This window comes from Procambarus clarkii, chromosome 81 (assembly GCF_040958095.1).
Source record: "Procambarus clarkii isolate CNS0578487 chromosome 81, FALCON_Pclarkii_2.0, whole genome shotgun sequence".
NCBI lineage: Eukaryota > Metazoa > Arthropoda > Malacostraca > Decapoda > Cambaridae > Procambarus > Procambarus clarkii.
In genome coordinates, this window is record NC_091230.1 from 18,086,264 (window position 1) to 18,112,808 (window position 26,545).

A 26,545-nucleotide genomic window follows, 5' to 3' on the forward strand; every position below is an offset into this window, starting at 1 on the left:
TTGCCACCCGCCCACACAACTTACTGATGCCCACTTAAAGCCCCCCTTCAAAAAACAAGCTCCGCCGACTCGCTACCTCTCCTCACCCCCATCAAGGTCCCCCCATAACCCCCACCACCACGCAACCTTCACTGCACACCCCACACACAGCCAGAACTTGTCAGCCTTTGGCACGATCGAGAACAACTTTCAGTAACGCCATACAGGGGAAGTGAGAGGAGGGGAGAGAGAGACGGGGAGGGCTGAGGAGGAATGGGTTGGGATGGGGAGAGAGACGGGGAGGGCTGAAGAGGAATGGGTTGGGATGGGGAGAGAGACGGGGAGGGCTGAAGAGGAATGGGTTGGGATGGGGAGCAAAGCAAAGTGCGGAAATGGGTGAACTAGTTGCAAGTATTTTCTCTTTCTATAACTTTCTGTATTTTCTCTCACTCTCACTTTCTCCTATTCAGATTTCCTTTCCTTTACACTTTTCCTCTCTCAGCAACATCCTATCTCCTCATTTCACTTCCAAACTTCATTCTTCCTCCTCTTGAATACCCCCCCCCCCCCCCCCACCCTTCCTCCTGTTACACATACTCATTTCTTTTTATCTGTATTTAATAAAATACAATATAAATCATATATACATAAGTTTTACAAGGCAATACTACATTACACATACAGTAGCCTCTCCCCACGCCCTTATTCAACTGGTATTAAGGATTTAACACATTTTTGTCTCCAATCCAGTGTATTGGAGAGAGAGAGAGAGAGAGAGAGAGAGAGAGAGAGAGAGAGAGAGAGAGAGAGAGAGAGAGAGAGAGAGAGAGAGAGAGAGAGAGAGAGAGAGAGAGAGAGAGAGCAAGAGAGAGAGAGAGCAAGAGAGAGAGAGAGAGAGCAAGAGAGAGCATACAATGAGAGAGACTGTCCACTCACTCTAAGCTACATTTCAGCCTGCTAGACGGGAACTACTCCTGCACCACCTTTAATACCGTAACTACCGCCAGCGTTAATAGCCATGCCGTCACCATTTTTAGCAGAACTTATACCTCCAGCATAACAGCCACAGCCAACCCCAGCACCACCGGAGGCCTCACAACCAACCCCAGCACCACCGGCGGCCTCACAACCAACCCCAGCACCACCGGCGGCCCTCACAACCAACCCCAGCACCACCGGCGGCCCTCACAACCAACCCCAGCACCACCGGCGGCCTCACAACTAACCCCAGCACCACCGGCGGCCCTCACAGCCAACCCCAGCACCACCGGCGGCCTCACAACCAACCCCAGCACCACCGGCGGCCCTCACAACCAACCCCAGCACCACCGGCGCCCTCACAACTAACCCCAGCACCACCGGCGGCCTCACAACCAACCCCAGCACCACCGGAGGCCTCACAACCAACCCCAGCACCACCGGCGCCCTCACAACTAACCCCAGCACCACCGGCGGCCTCACAACCAACCCCAGCACCACCGGCGGCCCTCACAGCCAACGCCAGCACCACCGGCGGCCCTCACAGCCAATGCCAGCACCACCGGCGGCCTCACAGCCAACACCAGCACCACCGGCGGCCCTCACAGCCAACGCCAGCACCACCGGCGGCCCTCACAGCCAACGCCAGCACCACCGGCGGCCCTCACAGCCAACGCCAGCACCACCGGCGGCCTCACAACCAACCCCAGCACCACCGGCGGCCCTCACAGCCAACGCCAGCACCACCGGCGGCCTCACAACCAACCCCAGCACCACCGGCGGCCCTCACAACCAACCCCAGCACCACCGGCGGCCTCACAACCAACCCCAGCACCACCGGCGGCCTCACAACCAACCCCAGCACCACCGGCGGCCCTCACAACCAACCCCAGCACCACCGGCGGCCCTCACAGCCAACCCCAGCACCACCAAGACAGGAAAATGAAAGTGATTGTGAAGGCAAAAAAGATGGGAGTGACGCCCCTACCCGCATCCCCCTCCCCTGAGCGTCGTGAGGGGAGGGGGCAGAGTAGGTCATGAGTGTTACAACATACCAGGTAGGGGAGGGAGGGAGGGAAAAGCAGGGGAAGGGTGAGGTAAAGCAGGGATAAGGGTTGGAAGTAAAGTAGAGGGGGATGTAAACCTCACCCCCCTTTTGTGATCGTCTTAGCTCCTGGTATTTTGTGGTGTTAACTCCTGTGCACGCCTTAACTCTTAGCGTTCTCAATAATTTAAATTCTTACTACCTCCTGGTATCCCCTGAGATGTAAACTGTCTGGAGAATCAGTCAACTATACAAGAAAAAGTTCAAATATACAACCAGAGTATTAGAAACAATTATATGCCCAAGTATGCTGGATATGCAAGGATATACTTATGATTAAAAGTGGCATGTCCTTGTGTATTCTTGGGGTTGTATTGTTTTGTGTGTGTGTGTGTGTGTGTGTGTGTGTGTGTGTGTGTGTGTGTGTGTGTGTGTGTGTGTGTGTGTGTGTGTGTGTGTGTGTGTCACACACACACACACACTATTATTATTTGAAGCGATATATTATTACTTGATTGTCTGTACGCTTCTAAATATATTATATATATATATATATATATATATATATATATATATATATATATATATATATATATATATATATATATATATATATATATATATATATTATATGACAGAGTCAGACCACGGAGGAAGAGTTGAAACAAGAATTTCCTTAAGTACTTTCGTATATTAATACATCTTCAGAAGGAGTGAAGGAATACTTCTTCATTCCTTCTGAAGATGTATTAATATACGAAAGTGAATTATATTTATTCAATTAATATCAACTATAATAATGCTCATTTACTTATTAATTAGATTAATTTAACCTTTTCCATTATTTTCTCTTCCAGGTGATTCCTTGCACCAGGTCAAAGTTTCATCAGCAGAATATGAAATTATAGACAGCTCCAACAAATAAAAATGGTAAGTAAATACAAAACATTTTATATGGCATTCTTGGTGGAGTGTTATAGGTCTCGACCTCAAAATTTCCAATCTAAACCAGGAGGATGGGTTGAAATTTCAATATACAGGTTCGAGGTGTTTCTGTATGTTACATTGGGTGAGGGGAAGTGATGGGGAATGGGGGAAACGGGCAAGAGTGATGGGAAATGGGGGAAACGGGCAAGAGTGATGGGGATAGTGTTGGTAATGCCGTGTGATGGAGCCAGCAACTGATGTTGTTGTCCAAGCTAATGCTAGAGTGCATGAAATTGACGTTTGAGTGCGTGGAAGTACAGCTTGAGGTATGAAATTGAAGCTTGCGTGTGTGTTTGTGTAAAATTGGAGCTTGAGGCATGAAATTGAAGCTAGAGTGTGTAAAACTTAAGAGTTTAAGGTGCACGAGGCTTGAAGTTTTAGCGCGGTAGCCTACGCGTGACTGGTCGTTGTAGCCTAGGACGCCACAGACGCCTAGTACATAAAGATCCGCTGTGTGTAGACATTTTCACTAAATATTTTATAAACAAGTCTTAAAAGTTTCTTGTTATACATAAACCCTTGCAAGTTTCAAGTCATTCATAAGTAATGTACGTTTTAAGTCATATATAAGTCACTTTTTTTAACAAGTCACGCATAAGACTTGTAAGTTTCGAAACATAAATAATTCTTGGTACCCTCAAAAAGTACCAATACTAAATACCCCTGAAGAGATACCCCCCCCCCCCCCCCGAGGAGCCTGTATGAGGTACCCCCCCACACATCAGGTATCCACGCTGGGTACCAGTACGTGATACCAAAGGCCACCAGACAACGCCCTTACCACCATACCAAAAAGATACATTACCCTGTCATTTGGACTGGTACAAAGTACACTGGTACTGCCAATATACCCAATGCATTTACCGCGATATTTCTATGCAACACGAACATTAAGGATGTCAATAACGCGGAATGCAGGACAATAAGAACAGATTTAGTCTTCTAAAGGAACCTGTAAACACCAATTGTTGATTTTCCTGGTATTGCGGCATACAAATGTTTTCCTGATGTCAAGGAAATCATGGATGGTATGAGTTGGATGAGCACCTGTGAAAAACATGACACGTTTCACGACATTCACCACGTATACATCATGATCGTAGTGAAAGGTTTAAACAAATGTATACACCAAACACAAGGTTCTCAGGATATGACCTTCAACCAAGGCACAAACATTAACAACACAAGTCATATAACAGTACTAGCAGCAACAGCTTCACATAACAGTAAGAGCAACAACAGGTAACAGTAAGACTAACAGCAACAGGTATACACTGTATATAACAGTAATAACAGGTCCACATAACATATAGGAGTAACAACAAGGGCTCCACACAACATATAGGAGTAACAACAAGGGCTCCACACAACATATAACAGTACCAACAAAAGTAACAATACAAGACTCGGCACCCTCTCTACTAACCACCATGTTTCAAGGCTGGAGCGCCGGCCTTTACAATAACATCACACCTCAATAAGACACTTTCTCTCTCCTGAACCATGTACCTTTGTTTCGTCCTGTCGTTAAACACTTACAGAGTCTTTTGTTTTAAATGTTACACTAAATCGTTGTGTTATGCATCGAGTGGGAGTCTGCTGTATTCGCCGGGTCATAGGCGTCAACCTTCATCTAATCTATGAAAAGTCAAATCGGAAGGGACAGAGATCTGTGGCCAATCAGGACCACGTGGCTCATCCATAGATTAAACATTCTTGGTCTGTCCTATCCCTTGGCCAATAATAGGGCCTCATAGTCCATACTTGATTGTTCTTCGGGTTGATGGAGTATGCACTCTCCCGAAGAAGGCAAGGCGGCGTTCCAAAGGGTGCAAGAGAGAGAGAGAGAGGGGCAGACAGAGAAACACTCAGTGTGCATGATTCTCTCCTAACTGCATCTGTCTGTAGACAGAGTTTAGTCCAGCTTGGTGTGGATATGAAAGAGACAGACGAAATAAACGAAAGCAGTAGGGTGTAGGAAGTAGTGAGTGAGAGTGAGCGAGTGTGTACGAGAGGTTAGGAGAGTTAGGTGAACAAGCAAGAGCACTTCACCCCGCCCCACACCCTCTCATTTCACCCTCCTCCAGTCGTCACGTCAGGGAGGGTTGGAACACAATTTCATTTTAAAACAAAACGCTCGCTCCCTTGACCACTTGCTCCACGGTCCAGTGATCTTGAAGCTGGTGGTCCTGGCCTGCCTCTTCTCCCCTCTCCCCGTATCCTCCCCCTCTCCCCGTATCCTCCCCCTCTCCCCCAACCCACAACTTCCCTAATCACCATTCCTTCCTTTCACAAAATAAAAAATAAACAAGCATTTCCTGTTGCTACGACCCGGCATTGTGTACTCCAGCCGAAAGCCTAATCCTTTTTACAACCGTTATTATTGAGAAAATCAATTTGGAGCACTTAAGGTGACTCGAACCAGTGATCAAGATACTCCCAATACTCTGTAGAGAGTATTCAACTTTTTTCCAATCCCTTTGTTTTACTTGGCATGAATATACGTCTTGCTCTCGTCGTTGTAATTTTAAAAACAATCATCTTTTTTAAAATTCATTTTCCAATGTTCTGCTTTGTGATCAGATCACCACTTTTGACTAGAAACAAAACTAAAATATTTAAATAAATTGTAAAGTAACTCAGGATATTGTCAAATTTTTTTATAAAATCATTATTGTTGAATAAAACTGAGAGAAAAAGATAGTGCTTTGAAAAAAATATGGCTTGGAATATGTCACATATTTACTTATTTATAAGCGAAATAGTGACTATAAGCAATAAGTCATATATGTGCTGTCCTGTGCGAGAGCAGGTTGGACAACAAGTTATAGCATGTCTAACAACGCTTCCAGCCTCTTATTGTCCTCGTTATAGTCGGTCACAGAACCGTTTAGTAACGCCTGTCTTTGCACTAGTTAATTTATGTGCTTATTTAAATGTGTGTACACCCTACATAAATCTAAATGCAATTATGAAATTGCCAAGAATAGCATAGAGTTCTCTGAGCTATGTGGATGGTAGGTTCCATAGGTTCCATTCAGCTGGGTTGTATGAGTTTCGAACCCTGGACCCTCTGGTTGTTAAACGATTTGGCAGGGTTGTATTCCGGGGAATATTAGGATTAAGGACTTGTCTGAAACGCTATGCGTGTTAGTGGCTGTACAAGATTGTAAGAACTCTTGTACATATAAATCAAAAATATGTTTAGAGGAGGACCAATTCTCCCCACCCGTGTGAGGTCGATGCTCTATCGACTGGGCTATGAGTAGTCTTAATAGGGAAATAAGAAATAGTCTTAATAAAACTACTCATAGTCTTCATAGATGGTAGGTGCACGAGACTGACTATTGCTACACAAGGATGTGGATAGGAGTTAGTTCATTTATTATGCACCCCATACCCATCTTGTGGCCGGTAGTGGAAAGGGTTACAGAGGCACATAATGGGGTGGATAGGAGCGAGACATTTGGATAAAGTTGTGATCCTCTGAGCAACTGAAGGCAACTCGACGCTCTCGCTTTCACTACAACAAATAAAAATAAAATAACGCGGTCAAACTAATCACCACAAAATTGCTGTCTTTGATTGGCCGCAGAGCAGATTGGCGCGCACGAGGAAACCGACCAATCAAATGGTCTTTTTATTTTATCAGAAAATGGCCTTCTCTTCTCTGATTTAGGTCACGTCTCGAAATGGTCAAACTTGCATAAAATCATATTGAGGTTTATATCTCTGTTGTATTTATGAGGACGATAAATGAGGATTTATGAGGACGATAAATGAGGATTTATGAGGACGATAGGGAGCCGGTCGGCCGAGCGGACAGCACGCTGGACTTGTGATCCTGTGGTCCCGGGGTCGATCCCGGGCGCCGGCGAGAAACAATGGGAAGAGTTTCTTTCACCCTATGCCCCTGTTACCTAGCAGTAAAATAGGTACCTGGGTGTTAGCCAGCTGTCACGGGCTGCTTCCTGGGGGTGGAGGCCTGGTCGAGGACCGGGCCGCGGGGACACTAAAGCCCAGAAATCATCTCAAGATAACATCTCAAGATAACGAGCGGTGACGTGGCGACGTCGTCAGTGTGGTCGGGACGTCGTCAATGTGGTGACGACGCTTTAACGAGCCTGTCCTGAAGACAGGTTGAATTTATGCCATAAATAAAGAACCCTCTAGCGAAACCAGTATTTACCCAGGTCTTTTCTAAATCTAAACTTATCCACGTTGTATCATTTCGTCTTCTGCTTTGTGTCGCTATATTTAACACTTTATTAATTTCATATTTGCCATACACATTCATCCATTTATACACATCGACCATGTCACTCTTCGCCTTTCTAGATAAAGTTAACTTTAGTATTCTAACAAGCTATGAATGGCTTATTACCTGCATGGGCAACCCGTCCTCCTAAAAAGAACGTCACTTTTGGCTGGTATGCGCGATATGGCTAAATTTGGACGTAATTTGAAATGAAATCGACTCACAAAAGTGACGTTCTGTTCCGTTTTCTATTTGAGTCGTCCGGCTTACGCGCAGAGGTTATAAGAGGACACTTTACATTAACGTTTTTCATAACGTTTTGAAACTTTATGAGAATTTCCTGCCCACCTAACCTATCACAGGACCCTTAACTTACTGTTGGTGAAAAAAAAAATCCCACATTTATTTTAATTTTTTTTTCAATTTCAAATTACGTCCAAATTCGGCCATACGGGCAAACGGCCAAAAGCGACGTTCTTTTTAAGAGGACAGGTTGATGCAGCATATGTCTTCATAAAATATACATAAAGTATATTGTGAGTAAAATATACATTAAAGTTGTTTGTGTATAAAACTTGTGTGAAAGGTATGCTCTGTATATAATATCAATAACAATTGATCTATTAAATATAAATGAAAAGAATTATATGTACAAAATATACACGGAAAGTATACTGTTAAAGTTATATCACCGGTCACTTCTACTCTATTGCATCGTGTGGGTGGTATTTTGGGTGGCGAGTGGGTGGTGGAGTGACATTATGGGCGGCCTTGATTGGCAGATAGTTGAGGTAACGAAATGGGGGTTGAGGTTGTTACTGGGTCGTGGGGAAGAGTGGGGGGGGAAGGGGCGTTATCACTATTATCTCTGCTATCACCATCATTACCACCAATCACCATCACCACAAGTACCACAGCATCACCAATGACGTCATACAAATATACACACTGTCACTTATCAACCATACATACATATCTTGAGGTTATCTTGAGGTTATCTTGAGATGATTTCGGGGCTTTAGTGTCCCCGCGGCCCGGTCCTCGACCAGGCCTCCACCCCCAGGAAGCAGCCCGTGACAGCTGACTAACACCCAGGTACCTATTTTACTGCTAGGTAACAGGGGCATAGGGTGAAAGAAACTCTGCCCATTGTTTCTCGCCGGCGCCCGGGATCGACCCCGGGACCACAGGATCACAAGCCCAGCGTGCTGTCCGCTCGGCCGACCGGCTCCCATATACCAGACCTTCTCAGACAGGATTAAAACACACCATCTTAACAATACCAGAGCCACAAGAATCATTATTGATCAAGATTCTCCAACAGCTTCACTGCTCATTATTATCCAAGACACACCTTCTGCGGCTCACACATACATACACAGCGTTACTGTCCTTGAATAAGTCAAGCGTTGCTAATAACGTATATACCAGCACATATCACCGAGTATAACATACAGCAAGGAAGGGAGGATCACCAAGCCATCTGCGATAATTATATACACAAATATAGCAGCCGGGTCACTTCGAATTTAAAATAAAAAGGTATGGCGATCTTACGCTGACTTCAATCCTGCCTGCCGCTTACTGTCTCAGCATTGTCCGCTCCGCTTACGTGTCCAACTAACCTTGGCTACGGATATAATCTTGGACAAAACATACAGGACGCTAGCAGCGTGTCCACTGCATTCCCGCGTCCAGCAAGACCGTCCATGGACACGCTTTTGGACACCGTCACGGCTGCACCGAGCATGCCAAACGTGTCCTACCCGTAATCTTGTTTTGACATGCAAAGATAACTAGTCGGATCTGCACACCATGTCCCAACGGTACACCATCCACATTGTCTCCAACGGTTCACCATCCACAGTGCCCCCAACGGTACACTATCCACAGTGTACCTAACGATAGACACAAGTTTCGGCAATCATTGTACCATTAAAAGTACACACACACACAAACTGATGTGTCGTCAATGTCCCCCGTGTCCAAGTCCTGGTAATATGTCATGTCAGAGAGACACAGGGGGACACGTGGGACACAGGGAGGGGGAGGATACATCCTCCAAAATCACCACTTTCCTGGTATGGGAAAGACTCAGCAGCGCAGAAAATCTCCACTTTTTTTCCCTCCCGCCTCTCCACAAGTTATCGTTTCTGGCAGGGATGTTTTTAGGGGAGTTTATGTTACCCGCGGGTCAACGATCCCTCCTGCGCGCTCATATTCAGCCAAGCGAGGTTCCAATAATGTTTCAATGTGCGTTCAGTCTTATCAAAACACTTAAACATCTCACTTAAATGTACATAGGCACACACGGGATTGTTTAAAAGATGATTTTTCTCTAACTGATTTCAGCTCATTGTAAATGTTAGCTATATACACAAATGTTTACCCAGCAAAAAATGCTCGATAAACACAAGCGAATTTTGTTTTTTAAACTAAGACGATTCCAGTGTATTTAAGGAATATTTTGATTTCCTGAATTTTCCTATTTGAGTTCATTGTAAAATGTTCTCAGAGTAGACTTGACAGTCATTTATATAATTACAAACAAAAAAAATTTAAATTTTGCCCCGAGGGGCGAGTTTATTGGGCAGCGCCACTCATCTTGTGAGTGGACACACTGCCATAGTGACAGTATTGGGCAGCGCCACTCATCTTGTGAGTGGACACACTGCCATAGCAGCATGTACAACACTCCCCAATAGGAAGAAAACCCGCTGGGTTATTCATCCTGTCACTTGTACCCAGACACAGCTGGGACTTGCTTAACTGTCTCAATTACATAACTCTCCGATGAAGGTTTGGCAGAAACTTGGGTGTTTAAGAGACAATTTGTCTCAAACACCCCACTAAAAGGCAAATTGGGGGGGAACCTTCGACAAGCTGCCGGCTTCCTGTCCTCGTCGAGGCCACTAGTCTTAGTGGCCCTCAGGTAAAATCATGTAAAAACACCACCTATGACGGTAGACGGTAGGTGAGGGAGCCGGTCGGCCGAGCGGACAGCACGCTGGACTTGTGATCCTGTGGTCCTGGGTTCGATCCCAGGCGCCGGCGAGAAACAATGGGTAGAGTTTCTTTCACCCTATGCCCCTGTTACCTAGCAGTAAAATAGGTACCTGGGTGTTAGTCAGCTGTCACGGGCTGCTTCCTGGGGGTGGAGGCCTGGTCGAGGACCGGGCCGCGGGGACACTAAAAAAAGCCCCGAAATCATCTCAAGATAACCTCAAGAAGATAACCCAATTCAGTCTCCCCATACATCGCGTGCTGCTTATCCATCCCCCCCCCACCCCCTGCCCAAGACAGGCCAAAACCCATAGTGGGCGCCCTCCCCTAGTTGGGTACTCACCCCCGGTGCCCATTCCCAGCCGACAGCCAACATACCCATAGCAAGCCCTACCCCCCGTTATCTCTACCTCTCACCTCTATAACCTAACCAGCACGACGTCTCTAGGTACCTGTGACCCGTCTATCTCCTTAAACCCAACCACCCTCATCCATCTCAGTACTCGTCCTCCCTCCCTCCCTCACACACACTCATCCTCTTCCCTAAATCCTCTCATCCCTATTCCTCTACTTTGCCACCTCTTCTCAAAAACAAAAAGGATATATATATAAACCAATAAACACCACGGGAGACATCTCCCGTCACGCAGGGTGCAGTCGCACCTCCACAGATCTCCAGTATCATCTATTGATACTGGAAATGGCTCAAAAGGGCCACCACTTATGGGCTATTCATGCCCGTGCCACCTTTTGGGTGGCTTAATCTTCTCTCTCTCTCTCTCCCAATAAACAAAAGTTCCAAAACAGTCCATGTTGCTAACATCAACCCACGTCCCACAGCCCTCAACACCCCGTCCAACGGTGTGGGCAGCATTCATAGGCTCGAGCTTTACAAAACATTATTATATTCCACATTAAAATGTCAGGATGAACAAAACAACTAAATTATTTCAAGCAAATTAAGAAAGTTCGGTAACCTTAACACACACAAGCAAGCTTATACAAGGCTATAATCGGTCCACGTGGCTCTAGCGCCCTCCAGTACCACCACAAACTTTAAATAAAGCTGACATACATAAACAAGAAGTAAAAAACAATGTACTATTAACAGGCGATGAGTCACAATAACGTGGCTAAAGTATGATGACCAGACCACACACTAGAAGGTGAAGGGACGACGACGTTTCGCTCCGTCCTGGACCATTCTCAAGTCGATTGTGAGATTCGACTTGAGAATGGTCCAGGACGGACCGAAACGTCGTCGTCCCTTCACCTACTAGTGTGTGGTCTGGTCATCAGGTACTATTAAGAGAGCAACAAGACGTCGCCTGCTAAGGAGCAAACACCCCACGGGCCTCTTGAGCCACAGACCATCAGACTACAACAGCAATCCATCATTAGGGTCTGAAATACGAGCTAAGTGTTAGCAGATCCTCTGCTGGAAAAGATTACGTCAGGAAGAGACGCTTAGGTCGTGGCCCCAAGAGCTTAGATCAACTCGGAGACAGCACAAGTCCCTCAAATACATCATTCCAAAGTAAAAGGTAAACCAATAAATCCTCTTTGAGCAAACACACACGAATACACAAAAATAATGGAAAGAAAAATATTATGTACCCAGAAATGTGTCCCTGCGACAAGGTAGAGCAAAGCATGTACTGGTTTAATATATAATTTAATAAATATTTAATATACAAATATATATTTAATATACAAAGCATATATAAATTAAATGCTGGTTTAATTTACATGTAAATCAACATCATTCTCTTAACCTAACTCCTCCTCCTCAAATACATTCATCAGCCCTCAAACTGACGTTGCACCTGTCCCACCACATCTACCTGTCCCACCACATCTACCTGTCCCACCACATCTACCTGTCCCACCACATCTACCTGTCCCACCATATCTACCTGTCCCACCACATCTGTGTTTCACCGTATCACTTCCCAACGAGAAAATCCGTTGAAGCCGTGATGAAGATTCGAACCTATGTTATGGGTATTCCCACGCACACGCCCCAGTCAACCAGGCCACGACATGGTGAAAAGGATTCCTTGAGGTTATCTTGAGATGATTTCGGGGCTTAGCGACCCCGCGGCCCAGTCCTCGACCAGGCCTCCTTTTTGTTACACACCCCCAGGAATCAGCCCGTAGCTGCTGTTTAACTCCCAGGTACCTATTCACTGCTAGGTGAACAGGGGCATCACGGTAAAAGAAAGTGCTTATTTGTTTCCGCCTCTACCGGGAATCGAACCCGGAACCTTAGGATTACGAACCCCGAGCGCTGTCCACTCAGCTGCCAGGACCCCCTAAATTGCAACCCTGGAGTTCTACCGAACACAGGAGGGTCTCCTACGGATTTTCTCATTGGTACATTACGTTAGTGTGATTACTCTCTGTTTATTGATAGATATTAAGCCATCCAAAAGGTGGCATGGGCATGAATAGCCCGTAAATCTCTGTGTTGCCGTTTTGGTTTCAGATTTAGCTACTCAGAACGAAATGTCCATGTAGCACGGGCTATAGTGAGCTCGTAAAATCTGTGTATTTGTTGTTGTTGTTATAGATTCAGCTACTCGGAACAAGTTCCAAGTAGCACGGGCTATGGTAAGCCCGTAGCTTACCTGGCACAGGAGCGGGGCAAGTAGAAAGGGCTATGGTGAACCTAAAGTGGACTTACCTGGCACAGGAGCGGTGCTGTGTGTGTGAATAAAAAAAATCTGTGTATGTTACTTCCCATATATACACCTGCATTATTCTCCTCACCCCACATATACAGCCCTATAGCTGCTTGCCCAGCCCCCAGACACACTATCATACACTCCGGGGTCATTCCCCTGCACTGCCCCCATGGACATCTTCAAGAGGAAACTAGATTTATTCCTCCAAGGAGTGCCGGACCAACCGGGCTGTGGTGGGTATGTGGGCCTGCGGGCCGCTCCAAGCAACAGCCTGGTGGACCAAACTCTCACAAGTCAAGCCTGGCCCCGGGCCGGGCTTGGGAAGTAGAAGAACTCCCAGAACCCCATCAACCAGGTATCAACCATTGTATCAACCGTCTGGTCTGGCCAACAGCGGGCAACTCCAACGATGACCTCTTTTTTGGAGTGGCAAGATTTTACCATCATTCTGGATGTTAAACATGAGGCTTAATTTTTGTCTAAACAAGAGTACGGGTAGGGCAAGAGGGAGGTGGAGGAGCTAGGTGGAGAACTACAAAGTGGGAAGGAGGTAGGGAAGAAATAATTAATAAATAGGGGAGAAAGGAGGGGTAGGAGGGAGAAAAATGAATGATGGATAGGGTGCAAATGATAGGAATTAGAAGGGAGAAGGGGCTTTTGAGAAGGGAGAGAAGGGGGAAGAGGAATGGAAGGGGGCGGGGTGAGGGAGGATATGCATGAGTTCACTCCGCAACTTAAGTCTCTTAGCTGGAGACGCGTGCGTGCGTGCGTGTGTTGACTGTGTGTGCGGAGAGTGGGGGGTCCAGCTCCTGGGCCCCGCTGGTTAGGTATTGGGTACCAGACTACTATTCCTCCAGGCTTTACAGTGTTTTGTTGTTGTTGTTGCTCCTAAAGTTATAGACGGAGGTGGCTTCCCCCACCTCCCTTCTCCCTTCCTAATTATGACCATTCCCTAACGATATCAACTTCCATTTGTGACCATCATGCTCTATTTTATATATAGAATAAACTGGACCCGTCCATCTCTTCTCAAATCTATCACGTTGTGATCATGTCTCCGTTGGGTTCGTTTTCTCCTTTAGCGTGAGGTTAAGCTTGCATATTGTGTGAGGAGAGGGGGGGAGGTGGGGGTGAAGCAGCACCTCCCTCGCCGGAAGTCGCTGCCATCGTCAGGAAGACAACAATTACGAAGGTAAATATTGCTGTCCAGTTCGTGGACGTGTTCTCCGGGCAGGCGCCCGATGTCCTCGACCCTCGTCCCTTCCCCCCACAAGACTCACGCTAAAGGAGAAAACGACCCGACGGAGACATGATCACAACGTGATAGATTTGAGAAGAGATGGACAGAGCCAGTTTATTCTATATATAAAATAGAGCGTGATGGCCACAAATGGAAGTTGATAACGTTAGGGAATGGTCATAATTAGGAAGGGAGAAGGGAGGTGGGGGAAGCCACCTCCGTCTATAACAGTCAAAGAGTCCTGCAGTGGTGCCTTCCCACTCCAGCAGGAGGGGGTCCCTAGAGATTAGTTTTGGCAGGATGTTGTATCTCGCATCCGAAAGGTTGCAACAGGTTGAGCCTGGGTTAACAACCAACCCTCAACCCTCAACCCAACTTTTTGAACAATTGAGGTTCAACTGGGAACCTCAACCCACGTCAGGTCCGGAGCGATCGTCACGTCAACCCACGTCAGGTCCAGAGCTTCGCCGCGTCAACCCACGTCAAGTCCGGAGCTTTAAACAACCACGTCAAGTCCAAAGCTTGCCGAGAAGACCGTCTTGCCTCTGAACTAGTTGATATCCACGTCACAATGTTAAGATACCCCATCCCATAGTCTGCTTCCGAAACAGTTTTCTGTGCCATCTAGCTCACAGACTGTGGTTCTTCAAGAAACTTGTCAAGGCGATCAGGTGAAGTTGATTCTATGTGATGTAACTGACACCTGTTGTAAATGATGTCATTTGTGTTATGACAGATTGACAAATGACAAAATGACAGACTGAATGATGGCAGAACGGTGTGCTACCAATGGAAACCTATGTGACATTTTTATTAACAGAGGAAGAGCCCCAGTGGACTGCGAATTTAATAACTCGCTCATAAGCGCAGTTACTCGCTAACAGGAGCATTGACTCGTCTCCGCGCACCGTCCCAAGTGCACTCACCTGCCGCCATGACATCATAACAGACTCATTATGTACTCAATTACCCAACAAGTCAAATCCGCAGCCAACCCTATAAGTCATCGCTACTCTTTAAACAAACCTAACCCCATCCAACCTATCCTAACCTAATCGAACCTAACCTCCCACACCGAAAATTAAGAAGTAAAATTATGTTTTATATATATATATATTGAGCACACGAAAGTGTGTGACGTCACTATGACGTCATAATGCTCTTAATGGCATCACTAGGGAGCAACAACAATCACTGGGTAACTTTCCCAGGGATTCCGGAATTGTTAAGAGAAGCAAGTCGTGATGTCCAGAGTAAAAACCCGCGTCCCGGTGCGCGGGCTGGAGGCGCAGAGTCATGTAAACAAACAGGGGCGACTGTTGAGGCTGCAGAACACACACGCCAGGAGGCCACCAACCACACTCACACATCCCCAAGTCTTTCTCCATGCACAGTTTTTAGGTCTGAATGGCATATTAATCGTCAACATACATTGACATCAGTTTTGATAATCTTCAGATCACCGACGCCTTCATATAGTCAATAAAGTCCCCAGTGGCACAGTGGTAACACTCGCCCCGCGAGTGATTTGGCCTAGGTTCGTATCCTAGCCGGGGAGGATTGACTAGGCCCCAATCCTTAACGCTTCTGTTCACCCAGCATTGGGTACCTGGTTGTTAAACGACTGGCAGGTCGTATACTAAGGAAACTTACTAGGTAAGGCTTACCAAGAGCTGTGGGATGGGAAAGCTCTCAGCCTGCTAGCAAGAGTCAATAGGAGTCTGCTCCTGTACCCACCTGTGTAAAAAAAATAAGAGTTTGATAAACACCTTCAGAAGGGAACCTTATTAAAACCAGGTTGTATTCCAACGGTCAGAAACCGGGTCGCCGGGACATTGAACCTTGGAACCACATCAAGGTAAGGTATTCTGTTTAGGGTTACTTTGTGGCTTTGTTATGTTGATTTGATTGTTTCTTATATATTTCTTAATAGTCTATAACTTGCTCATCTTTGGTAAACGTAAATTGTAGATCCAGTTTGTAATTGGTTGGTACCTAACCACGGCACTGTGTGCGTACCCACCCTACCCACCCTCCTCACCCACATCCTTTGTCACACCCACACCGCCCGCCCTCCACACCCCCCACACACCAACATGTTCTGTCCACCCACGTTGCAAGTCCACCCAACAATGACCAGCACTTGCCTAGCCCCACCCAGAATTCCACCCATCACTTACCCATCTACCACCTGCTCCACCCCCGTACATCTCACACCCATCCAACTTACACCTCCCCCCCCCACACCTCCCCCACATGTCCATCTGCATCTTAGCCACTCCGAACACCCACATTTAGCCTATTGGCACTCCACTCTCACAAAGCCCACCCAGCCCACCCACACCCCAACCCACCCGCTTCTCACCCTTACAGCAACCACCCACTACACAAAGAGGGGTCGAAGAAGACAGATAGATATTTTAAATATTTTTAGATATTTTAAAGATATTTTAGAGATAGAAAGATAGTTATAGAGATAGATAGAGAGATAGATTAAAGATAGTTTAGATATTTTAAACATACATCATAATTGCTTTTTATTGTCAGAGATACTGGCATTGAGAACCGGTATATCTGTCTATATTTTTAATCGCATCTGATGTATAGTTCACTTTTTTGTCTAAAAGACAAGGAAATAATAATCTATATAAATACAAATGTAAAAGTTCATTTGTTCAAAATCGGTAATCTCCGAAAATTCTTCGCCAATTGCTTTGAAATTTTGACAAAACATTGCATTCGAATACGCGCATGTTTTTATATACCTACTATAGTGATTCACACCTGTGACAGGTAAAAACGTTTTTTTTTGTAAACAGCGCCATCTGTTGCACGTAAAAGCAACACATGCTATATTAAATATGTTACGATTCCATTTCAATGTTTTTGATTGCATTGATAAATTTAATTTTCATAGATATCGATTTTAATTTTTAATTTTAATTTTTTTTTAATTTTAATTTTAATTTTAATTTTAATTTTTTTTTTAATTTTAATTTTTATTTAATTATTTTGTGTGACATTGTATTGGAATTGAGCTGTGTTGTTTACCATACCGTTCATTTCGTGAGCATAGTTTATTTTTTTATTTTTGTCATTTTTTTCATTTCGTTTTTTAACTGTTCTTATTTTTCAGTGATGGGAACATTAGATCATTTGATGTTCCCATTTTTCTGATGGGAACATCAGATCATTTGGGAACGCATCAGACGAGGGAGTGGGAAATGGTGGGGAGGACGAGGGGACGTGGGAGTGGAGAATGGTGGGGAGGACAAGGGGACAGGGGAGTGGGGAATGGTGGGGAGGACGAGGGAGTGAGGAGTACGAGGGGACAGGGGAAAGGGGGATGGTGGGGAGGATGAGGTGATGGGGGAGGGGAGAATTGTGGGGAGGATGAAGGGACAGAGGAAGCTTGCTGTGGCCGGATACAGCTAGTAACAAAATAAATTTCGTAAATGATTGCTTTAGTGTACGAGAACAAGTATTAAAAGTCCAAGGAGAGTTTGTCTTGGCTTGCCGAGTCAAAGTTCCGAGGTCCTGTTTGACGCAATAGTAATGCTTCTCTCTTTGCGTCCTCTTAACAGAGCTGTTTGAACAGACAAGAGTTCTGTTCAAACAGCTTTGTTAACTTAAAAGTTCTTCCCCTCTCTCTTTCCCCCGTCTCTTCGTATCTCACTACCTGTTTTCCTCTGTCTCTTCGCGTCTTCTCGCGCAAAAGATAATTTGGGAAGTCTTGATACGAGAGACAAGAGGGCGCGTCCCCTTGACATTTAGTGTCGGGCTCCGTTACCTTAGAGCCACCCCGCCCCTCCACGTGCTGTTCCTCGCCCCGGCGGCTCCACCCCCACTCCCGCACCTCCACACCAGTGAGGGCGAAAACAGAAGAGTTACAGGAGACATGATCACAACATGCAAGATTCTCAGGGGAATTAATAGGGTAGATAAAGACTATTTAACACAGGGGGGGGACACGCACAAGGGGACACAGGTGGAAACTGAGTACCTAGACGAGCCAGAGAGATATTAGAAAGAACTTTTTTTTAGTATCAGTTAGTTAACTGATACTAAAGCAGACTCCATACAGTTTTAAATGTAGATATGATAGAGCCCAATAGGCTCAGGAATCTGTACACCGATTGACAGTTGAGAGGCGGGACCAAAGAGCCGAAGCTCAACCCCCGCAAGCATAACTAGGCGAGTTGTGCTTGCCGGGGCTCCTGCCCGCGGGTGTTCCACCCTCACTTCCACACGTCCACACCCGTTCACCCCATCCTTCATTTCACACCTCGGCTACTCTAAAGTCTTTTAAAGTTTAAACTAACACCTGTTTCTCTCTTCACTACCTCCCACACCCCGTCCCTTCACCCCCTGTAAGCACGGTTTGGTAAGTACTTCCTCCTCCACCTCTTCCTGCTATCCTTCCCTTTACTTCCCGCCTCAAGCAAATGGATGAACCTAATGAAATGTTAGCACCGTCAGTCATGTCACAACCCGCTCTCTACACCAGCAGCCATCCCTCGGGCCTCTGACATGTGCTGGTGCTGCTGGTGCTGCTGGTGCTGCTGGTGCTGCTGGTGCTGCTGGTGCTGCTGCTGCTGCTGCTGCCACCACAACACCTTGCCATGATGACCAGACCACACACTAGAAGGTGAAGGGACGACGACGTTTCGGTCCGTCCTAGACCATTCTCAAGTCGATTCTCACAATCGACTTGAGAATGGTCCAGGATGGACCAAAACGTCGTCGTCCCTTCACCTTCTAGTGTGTGGTCTGGTCAACATACTTTAGCCACGGTATTGTGACTCATCGCCTGCACCTTGCCATGATTCCGGAGCTTAGCGTCCCCGCGGCCCGGTCCTCGACATCACCACGGCCATTACAACACAACCACCACCATACTTGAAAATTGGCTTAAGACTCTCATCCACTAAAATAAAGACTCCTTTAAGCGTTGAAGATAAGTCTCTCGGATCGTGCGGCTGTATTTGATCAAGTTCCCTGCGTGGGGTAGCAATTGGTGGCGCAAGGCTGACATGGCAATACTTGAGGGTGTGGTTGATCGGTGGCCCACGCACTCGCCGTACACCTGCTACAACCACAGAGCTGCCACAACCACAGCGAGGGTTGACGGTGGGGGTTGTTGACTAGTGGTCGCGGACCCTCTACCGCAGGGGGGGTAGAAATAGCCTAAGCTACTCTATCCCTTTGAGATGTACAGTATTTATTGCTTATCTCAACAAATCATAAAAGTATTTGTGTGTACGTCTGATACCATACTACTTGTGAAGGAGGAAATGTATATGTTTACCTCTCAGAATGTTTGGTAATATGTTTATTTGTGATGTGTGTCTATGTATGTATTAACACGATGCACTGAATGGGGTGAGAATAGCTTGAGCTACCTCATCCCTTTGTGTGTATTTTACCTCAATAAACTTATTTCAATTTCAATTTCAATCTCAACAAACATACTTGACCCTCTACCCTCCACCCCCCTACTCACATGTGGAGGGGGTCGGGTGGGGGGGAGGGGGGGTTCGAATGTAGTAATACATATATGTTGCAAAAGACCTAAAATAAGTTCGGTTGAAGGCCCATTCATTGTGCAGTAATCGATGAAGCTGACGGTCATATAATTCCGAACTCCTTGTTAAAGTTGAGTAACATTATACCTAACACATTCTTACATGCAAGACAACAACGTCTCTTTCCTGGCGATTAACGATGCACAAACAACAGGGCTCCATCAAGGAATATATAATCTCTTCCCACAACCAGACCATCACAAGACACAATAAAAACCCGCTCACAATAGACAAAAACACAGGTAAACAAAAATAAATAAAAAAAACACTAAAATGAATAAGAAACCTAAAAGCCTAGCATCACCATGACGGCAGAAGAGCTCTCAGAATTATCCCCCGTGTTACCCAACCTTCCCCGGGACCCATAAACCAGTAAACAAGACTCGTCCCTCCCCAAAAAGATCCCCGCCCCTAAGAAAGGAGAAACATAAATCCCAATGAAACAGCCAGACGCCATCCACGAGTGGCAAGGCCGTCAACAGCCCATTGTGATGGGGGTCCCTGGCTGCCGATAATTATGGGTGTGAGTGTTCACTTTATCCCATAAACACCGTCTACTTTCACCCAAGGGTTTCTTTACGGGGGCAGCGAAGACACGGCAGCCCCTCTCTCTGGCCAGACAAGAGCTCATAATACACAATTTTTTAAATTTTAAATTTTGCCCCGAGGGGCGAATTTATTGGGCAGCGCCACTCATCTTGTGAGTGGACACACCGCCATAGCAGCATGTACAACACTCCCCAATAGAATTTAATACAAAAGCTTCACAATCTGTATGGATAAGCTTCCCATGGTATACACTACACAGCGATTCAACAAGCTTAAGCTTCCACATACAAGAAACAATGGTCTTGCAATAAAATTATCTATCGTTCTAAAGGTTGCAAAGCTATAGAGCAGTGTAATGTGTTGCAACAACTGAGGTCTACATAATAATTATTAACCTCTGCTAACCTCTGGGGAGCCGGTCGGCCGAGCGGACAGCACGCTGGACTTGTGATCCTGTGGTCCTGGGTTCGATCCCAGGCGCCGGCGAGAAACAATGGGCAGAGTTTCTTTCACCCTATGCCCCTGTTACCTAGCAGTAAAATAGATACCTGGGTGTTAGTCAGCTGTCACGGGCTGCTTCCTGGGGGTGGAGGCCTGGTCGAGGACCGGGCCGCGGGGACACTAAAAAGCCCCGAAATCATCTCAAGATAACCTCAAGATAACCGCTTGTTTGGGGAAGAAGCCTATCATTCATTCTCAAAGTAGTAGTTGTAGTAGCAACAGTGGTGGTGGTGGTGTTGGGTTACTAGTGGTAGACGCAGCAGCAGTAGTCAGTATTAGTACCATCAGCAATGATAGTATTAGCTATACTGGTAGTATTGGGAGTACTAGCAAATAGTGGAAAACATTTTTTTGTTATTCATGAATATAATCTGTCTTATTGGACAGTTAAGATACATATCTGTCACGCAAGGATAGTGGATTTTAAAAGTAAAAATTATGAAAAGTATACTCCCTTAGCTTCATCTCCAATTACAAACCCGTGAAACATCCATTTTCCTCTCTTTTCAATATCCTTTCTCTTCCATCCTCCTTTCCTCTCCCTTTCCAATTCCTCTTATCATCGTGTGACTTATCCTGCCTCCCTGATTAGAATGACCTGTTGTTGTTGTTATAGATTCAGCTACTCGGAACAAGTTCCAACTAGCACGGGCTATGGTGAGCCCGTAACTTAACTGGCACAGAAGCGGGGCCAGTAGCACGGGATATGGTGAGCCCGTGGTGGACTTACCTGGCACAGGAGCGGTGCTGAATGTAGAATGACCTATTCTTCCTGTATTTTATAGCATCTTCCTTCTCTCTCTATCTCCTTTCGTTTCCCCCATTCCAAACCTTTCTCCCAATTCCCATCCTCACACCCTCCAGCAGCAGATGGCAAGCAGAAACCTGGTGCCTACAGTTAGCATACTAGAACTCCCTGGACCGTCTCCCACATGGTCGTCACTAGTACAGTAATTCAACGCTAATTTTCTGAAACACATTAGATCGTCTAGATTCTAGAGCTTTGGAAATTAAGTTTCCGTTACATCCTGCAATGGGCATATGTCTGTAATGCGTTTTTATAGCTAAATTTATGTTAAGAATAGGATTTACTAAGACAGTTGAAGACTTCAAACCCAATTCAGAGTCTTGAGTGTTGGGGTTTATCGGAGGAGTTGTCACCACTGTGCTAACAGACATCTTTGTTTACGCTGGTTAGTTGTGAATGAACTACAACAAGTCTTTAATTTACTAACGCTAGGACTTATTTTTTGTACTTCTATTAAAAAAACAGCAACATCTGGAACATACTGAATTTTGTTCTGCCGAGATCTGTACGAAGTAAGAAAATTAGCCAGGGGAAAGTGTTACTTCTGTGTTTCTGTACAGCACTTAGAAGGAGTGCGAGAACAAAGGAAGGAGTGCGAGGACAAAGGAAGGACTACGAAGACAAAGGAAGCACTACGAGGACAAAGGATATGAAGATAGTAGAGTAAAGCTGCGCAACCACCATTGGGGATCGAAAGTCAATCCTAATAGGAGATGCCTTACCATACCAACCACTCCATGGGGCATGGCTGTCTAGACCAGTACTTATATTTTATATTTTATTTTACCCCGAGGGGCGAGTTTATTGGGCAGCGTCACTCATCCTGAGTAAACACATCGCCATAGCAGCATGTAAAACACGCCCTATCAGGAAGAAAACCCGCTGGGTTGTTCATCCTGTCACGTACCCAGACACAGCTGGGACCTGCTTAACTGCCTCAAGTGAACAGCTTAAGAAACAAGATTAGCAGTACTGTTGTTTTTATATAATGAGACAATAATATTAGTTTCCCTCGTGTTATGGTTGAAGCAGCTGCCATAATGAAGAAGCCGGCGAGCGAGCGTGTGTCTGCTATCTTGAGATGATTTCGGGGCTTTTAGTGTCCCCGCGGCCCGGTCCTCGACCAGGCCTCCACCCCCCAGGAAGCAGCCCGTGACAACTGACTAACACCCAGGTACCTATTTTACTGCTAGGTAACAGGGGCATAGGGGGAAAGAAACTCTGCCCACCCGGAACTACAGGATCACAAGTCCAGCGTGCTGTCCGCTCGGCCGACCGGCTCCCTGCTCCACCGTTTCCTGAACTCGTGAAATTTAATCAACTTAATGTGTTTAGCGAGGAGCTGATTGCTCACCTTCCTGGGTGGTGCGTTGCCTTCCAAACACCTGTTTTGTGTTTGGCTTCTCCGTTAACTCCCCGCTGGAACAGTTGTTTTTTCTACCACAGACGTGGCCACACATTTACAATGCTAACCAGCATATATACATTTTCTTCTGTCCTCCATGGACAGGGTTAGAGATGTGTTAAACATATAGTTCAAGGGTTTATTGAACACTCAACCACAGAAGGTGATTCGGTGCTTTTAAAATGCTAAGCTAACCTACATACGTAAATACATAGATACACAGATTTACGTATGCCTTACATAAAGTGTTAGATGTGTCTTTTACATAGTGTCATTAATGTGTATTTACAAAGGTTAAATGTAATTCTGATCAGCTTCCATATTTATTAACAGCTTGCGGGAAAACAAACATGAATTCATGTTGTGTCCCGGAGTCTTACTTAAATCTCTGCTAATCTCCTTGATGTCTGTCTGATATCTCTTCCCCTTCTCGCTCTGACGTCAGAAGACATCAGCTAGATGAAAAATGCAACACCTTCCTCTTGGGTACTGGAGAGACATCTCCCGTCACGCGGGGTCCAGTCGCACCTCCACAGATCTCCAGTATCAGCTCTTGATACTGGTAATGGCTCAAAAGAGCCACCACTTACGGGCTATTCATGCCCGTGCCACCTTTTGGGTGGCTTAATCTTTATCAATCAATCAATCTTCCTCTTGGCCCACCTGACTACAACTAATAATAATAATTATCATTATTATATCAAATATTGATAGTTAAATGACACTCCAATCGGATCTCAAACTAAAATTTTAATAAAATTGACTATGTAATGGGGCGTATGCGCACTGGAGAGCCATGTGAATAGCCAGCGAATGATCACCGTTTTCGTACTCCTCACCGTTTCGTAAACAACAGTGGTGGACGAACAAGTGGGGTAATGAACAGGTAACGGAGTAGTGGATGTATAGAACGGGATAGTGAAACGCAAGGTGGCGGAGGGAGGGTGGAAGGTGGCTATTGCATCTGGTTAGGGGAAAATATAGTCGAGGAATCCTTCTCCCCCCTAACTCCGCCCCTTTCGTTCTTCCACACTCGATGATGGAGTAACTCTTCCATTTGAACCTTCTCTTGCCCCTCTCTCCTATCTGCAGCAGTAAGAGCAAGAGTAACAGTATTAGTAGTTCGACCAGATGTAATATTGGACGGTCACTACATTAGTTCAAATGTGACTTAATATACCCAGGGCGGGGAGGATTGACTGGGCGTGAATCCATAATCATAGCCTGTTCACCCAGCAGTGAATGGTTACCTGGTTGTTAAACTATTTGGCGGGTCGTATTCCGCGGAAAATTAGCATTAAGGACCTGCCCGAAACGCTATGTGTGCTTTGTTCTTTCCTTAAAGGAAAGAATGCTTGTATATAAAAAAATAAAAACCTTATATATGACCAATGCAGACAGTAAGTCACAACAGCCTAGTGAAATTTGACACGCAGCCCACACATCTGAAAATAACGCCAATAACTCTCAATACCTAATATTAATAACAACCCAAAGTACAAACTCTACGCCTATATAGCAACTAATAGTAGTTTACCGACCAATTAACGGAAGACGTCTTCTTCTTGATAGTAGATGCAGTTTGCATGAATGATTTGGGAAGACATCAGCCGAAGGCGTACCCTCCTTTCCCGCCAAAATGTAACTGACTTGGTGACGCCTCCTGCCTTAGCACCAAACTGTCTAGGGGGGATATCAGCCTAGTTTATATTTAATCATGTGTCCTATAGTAGCATCTCATATTGGCATTATTAACTAATAGACAATTCCATCTGTCTGCCTTATTAATGCACTATTAGTCAAGAGTGATACTTGGGTACAAACTCAACAGGTAAAGTCAAATCTTGCAAACAGCTGACACTATGGACAAGATGTCATGGCCGCTCGTTCAAGTGTATGTGTGTGCTTCAGAGCTTCAGGAAGCTGCTTGTCTGAGGGTATGAACTTAATCTCGCTAGTTCAAGGTCCTTATTGTTCCTCGCTTCCCGTGTTTTGGAGTGGCGGTTCGAACTTTGCGGCTTCTCAGATTTCCGCCGTAATTGTGTGTACCAACCTAGTTGTGTACTCATCAAGTTGCACTTGCGGGGGTTGAGCTCTGGCTCTTTGGGCCCCACATCTCAACCGTCAATCAAATGATTTTTTTCCACACACACACACACACACACACACACACACACACACACACACACACACACACACACACACACACACACACACAGCAGCCCGTAACAGCTGTCTAACTCCCAGGTACGTATTTACTGCTAGGTGAGCAGGAGAATCAGGATGAAAGAAACTGCCCATTTGTTTCACCTCCGCCGGGGATTGAACCCGGACCTTTTTAGGACTACGAATTCCGAGCTCTGCCGTCAGGTCCCCTCCCTAGTTAGTGTGTGTGTACCCACATAGTTGTGTGTGTTCTTGAGCAGATATAAGTTCTGGAACTCGATATAAGCCTATAACGTGTATAAACACACACTGGCTGCCTGTCCCCTGACAATGAATTAATTAGATTAATTTTCGATTTTCTTTTGCGCTTCATAAGGTGCGTACTCAATGTATCTTGAGTTGATTTCGGGGCTTTAGTGTCCCCGCGGCCCGGTCCTTGACCAGGCCTCCACTCCCAGGAAGCAGCCCGTGACAGCTGACTAACACCCAGGTACCTATTTACTGCTAGGTAACAGGGGCATCCATAGTGAAAGAAACTTTGCCTATTTGTTTCTGCCTCGTGCGGGAATCGAACCCGCGCCACAGAATTACGAGTCCTGCGCGCTATCCACCAGGCTACGAGGCCCCCCTCATACGCTATAAACAATGGCTTGAATGTTATTCTTAAATGTGCAAGATTCCCAATCATCACTGATGTGATAGTATTTATTTTTTTAATTTATTATTAATAAATTATTATGCCCTCCTCTGTTCATAGACTTAAGATAGTTTCCCCTTCATAGTGTTCACATCTCTCATTTTCTTTAAGTTATATTGCAACAGCCATTTGATAATAATACAAATATTATTTTATTTACACAAGTGTACATACATACGATACATGAACAATGCATAAAGATAAATGTAAATATTTCATTCAAAATGATCTGCTACCAGAAATTTTAGCCAAATATCCCCAGTTTGCTAACTGTAGGTAGTAACTAAGTGATTGTAACCTATCCACCGCTGCCCACTGGATGGGGGGGGGGGTGTGCAGGACAAACATATCAATTGTGACACTAGCTCTCCACATATGTCAGTTGCTTAATATAGAAACTGTACTTGTGGTCGATCTCGAACCCATTGATAATGTGACGACTTATATTGAATTATGTAACTAGCTCATCAAGATTGTAACTTGCTTAGCTAAATGAATTGTGAGGTTCAGTCCCTGAGCCCATTATGTGCCTCTGTAACCCTTTCCACTACCGCTCACAAGATGGGTATGGGGTTATCTTGAGATGATTTCGGGGCTTTAGTGTCCCCGCTGCCCGGTCCTCGACCAGGCCTTCACCCCCAGGAAGCAGCCCGTGAC

At 45.5% G+C, this 26,545-nt stretch overlaps 1 protein-coding gene across 1 annotated transcript in view; it reads left to right on the forward strand.

Annotated features, from left to right (window-relative positions):
- The window catches only part of pot (papillote), a 62,637-nt gene that overhangs the window by 20,570 nt on the left and 15,522 nt on the right, over positions 1-26,545 (forward strand). The window contains 1 exon segment of the mRNA XM_045766628.2: positions 2,860-2,932. Coding sequence (XP_045622584.2) covers positions 2,930-2,932 — 3 coding nt within the window. The 5' untranslated portion in view covers positions 2,860-2,929.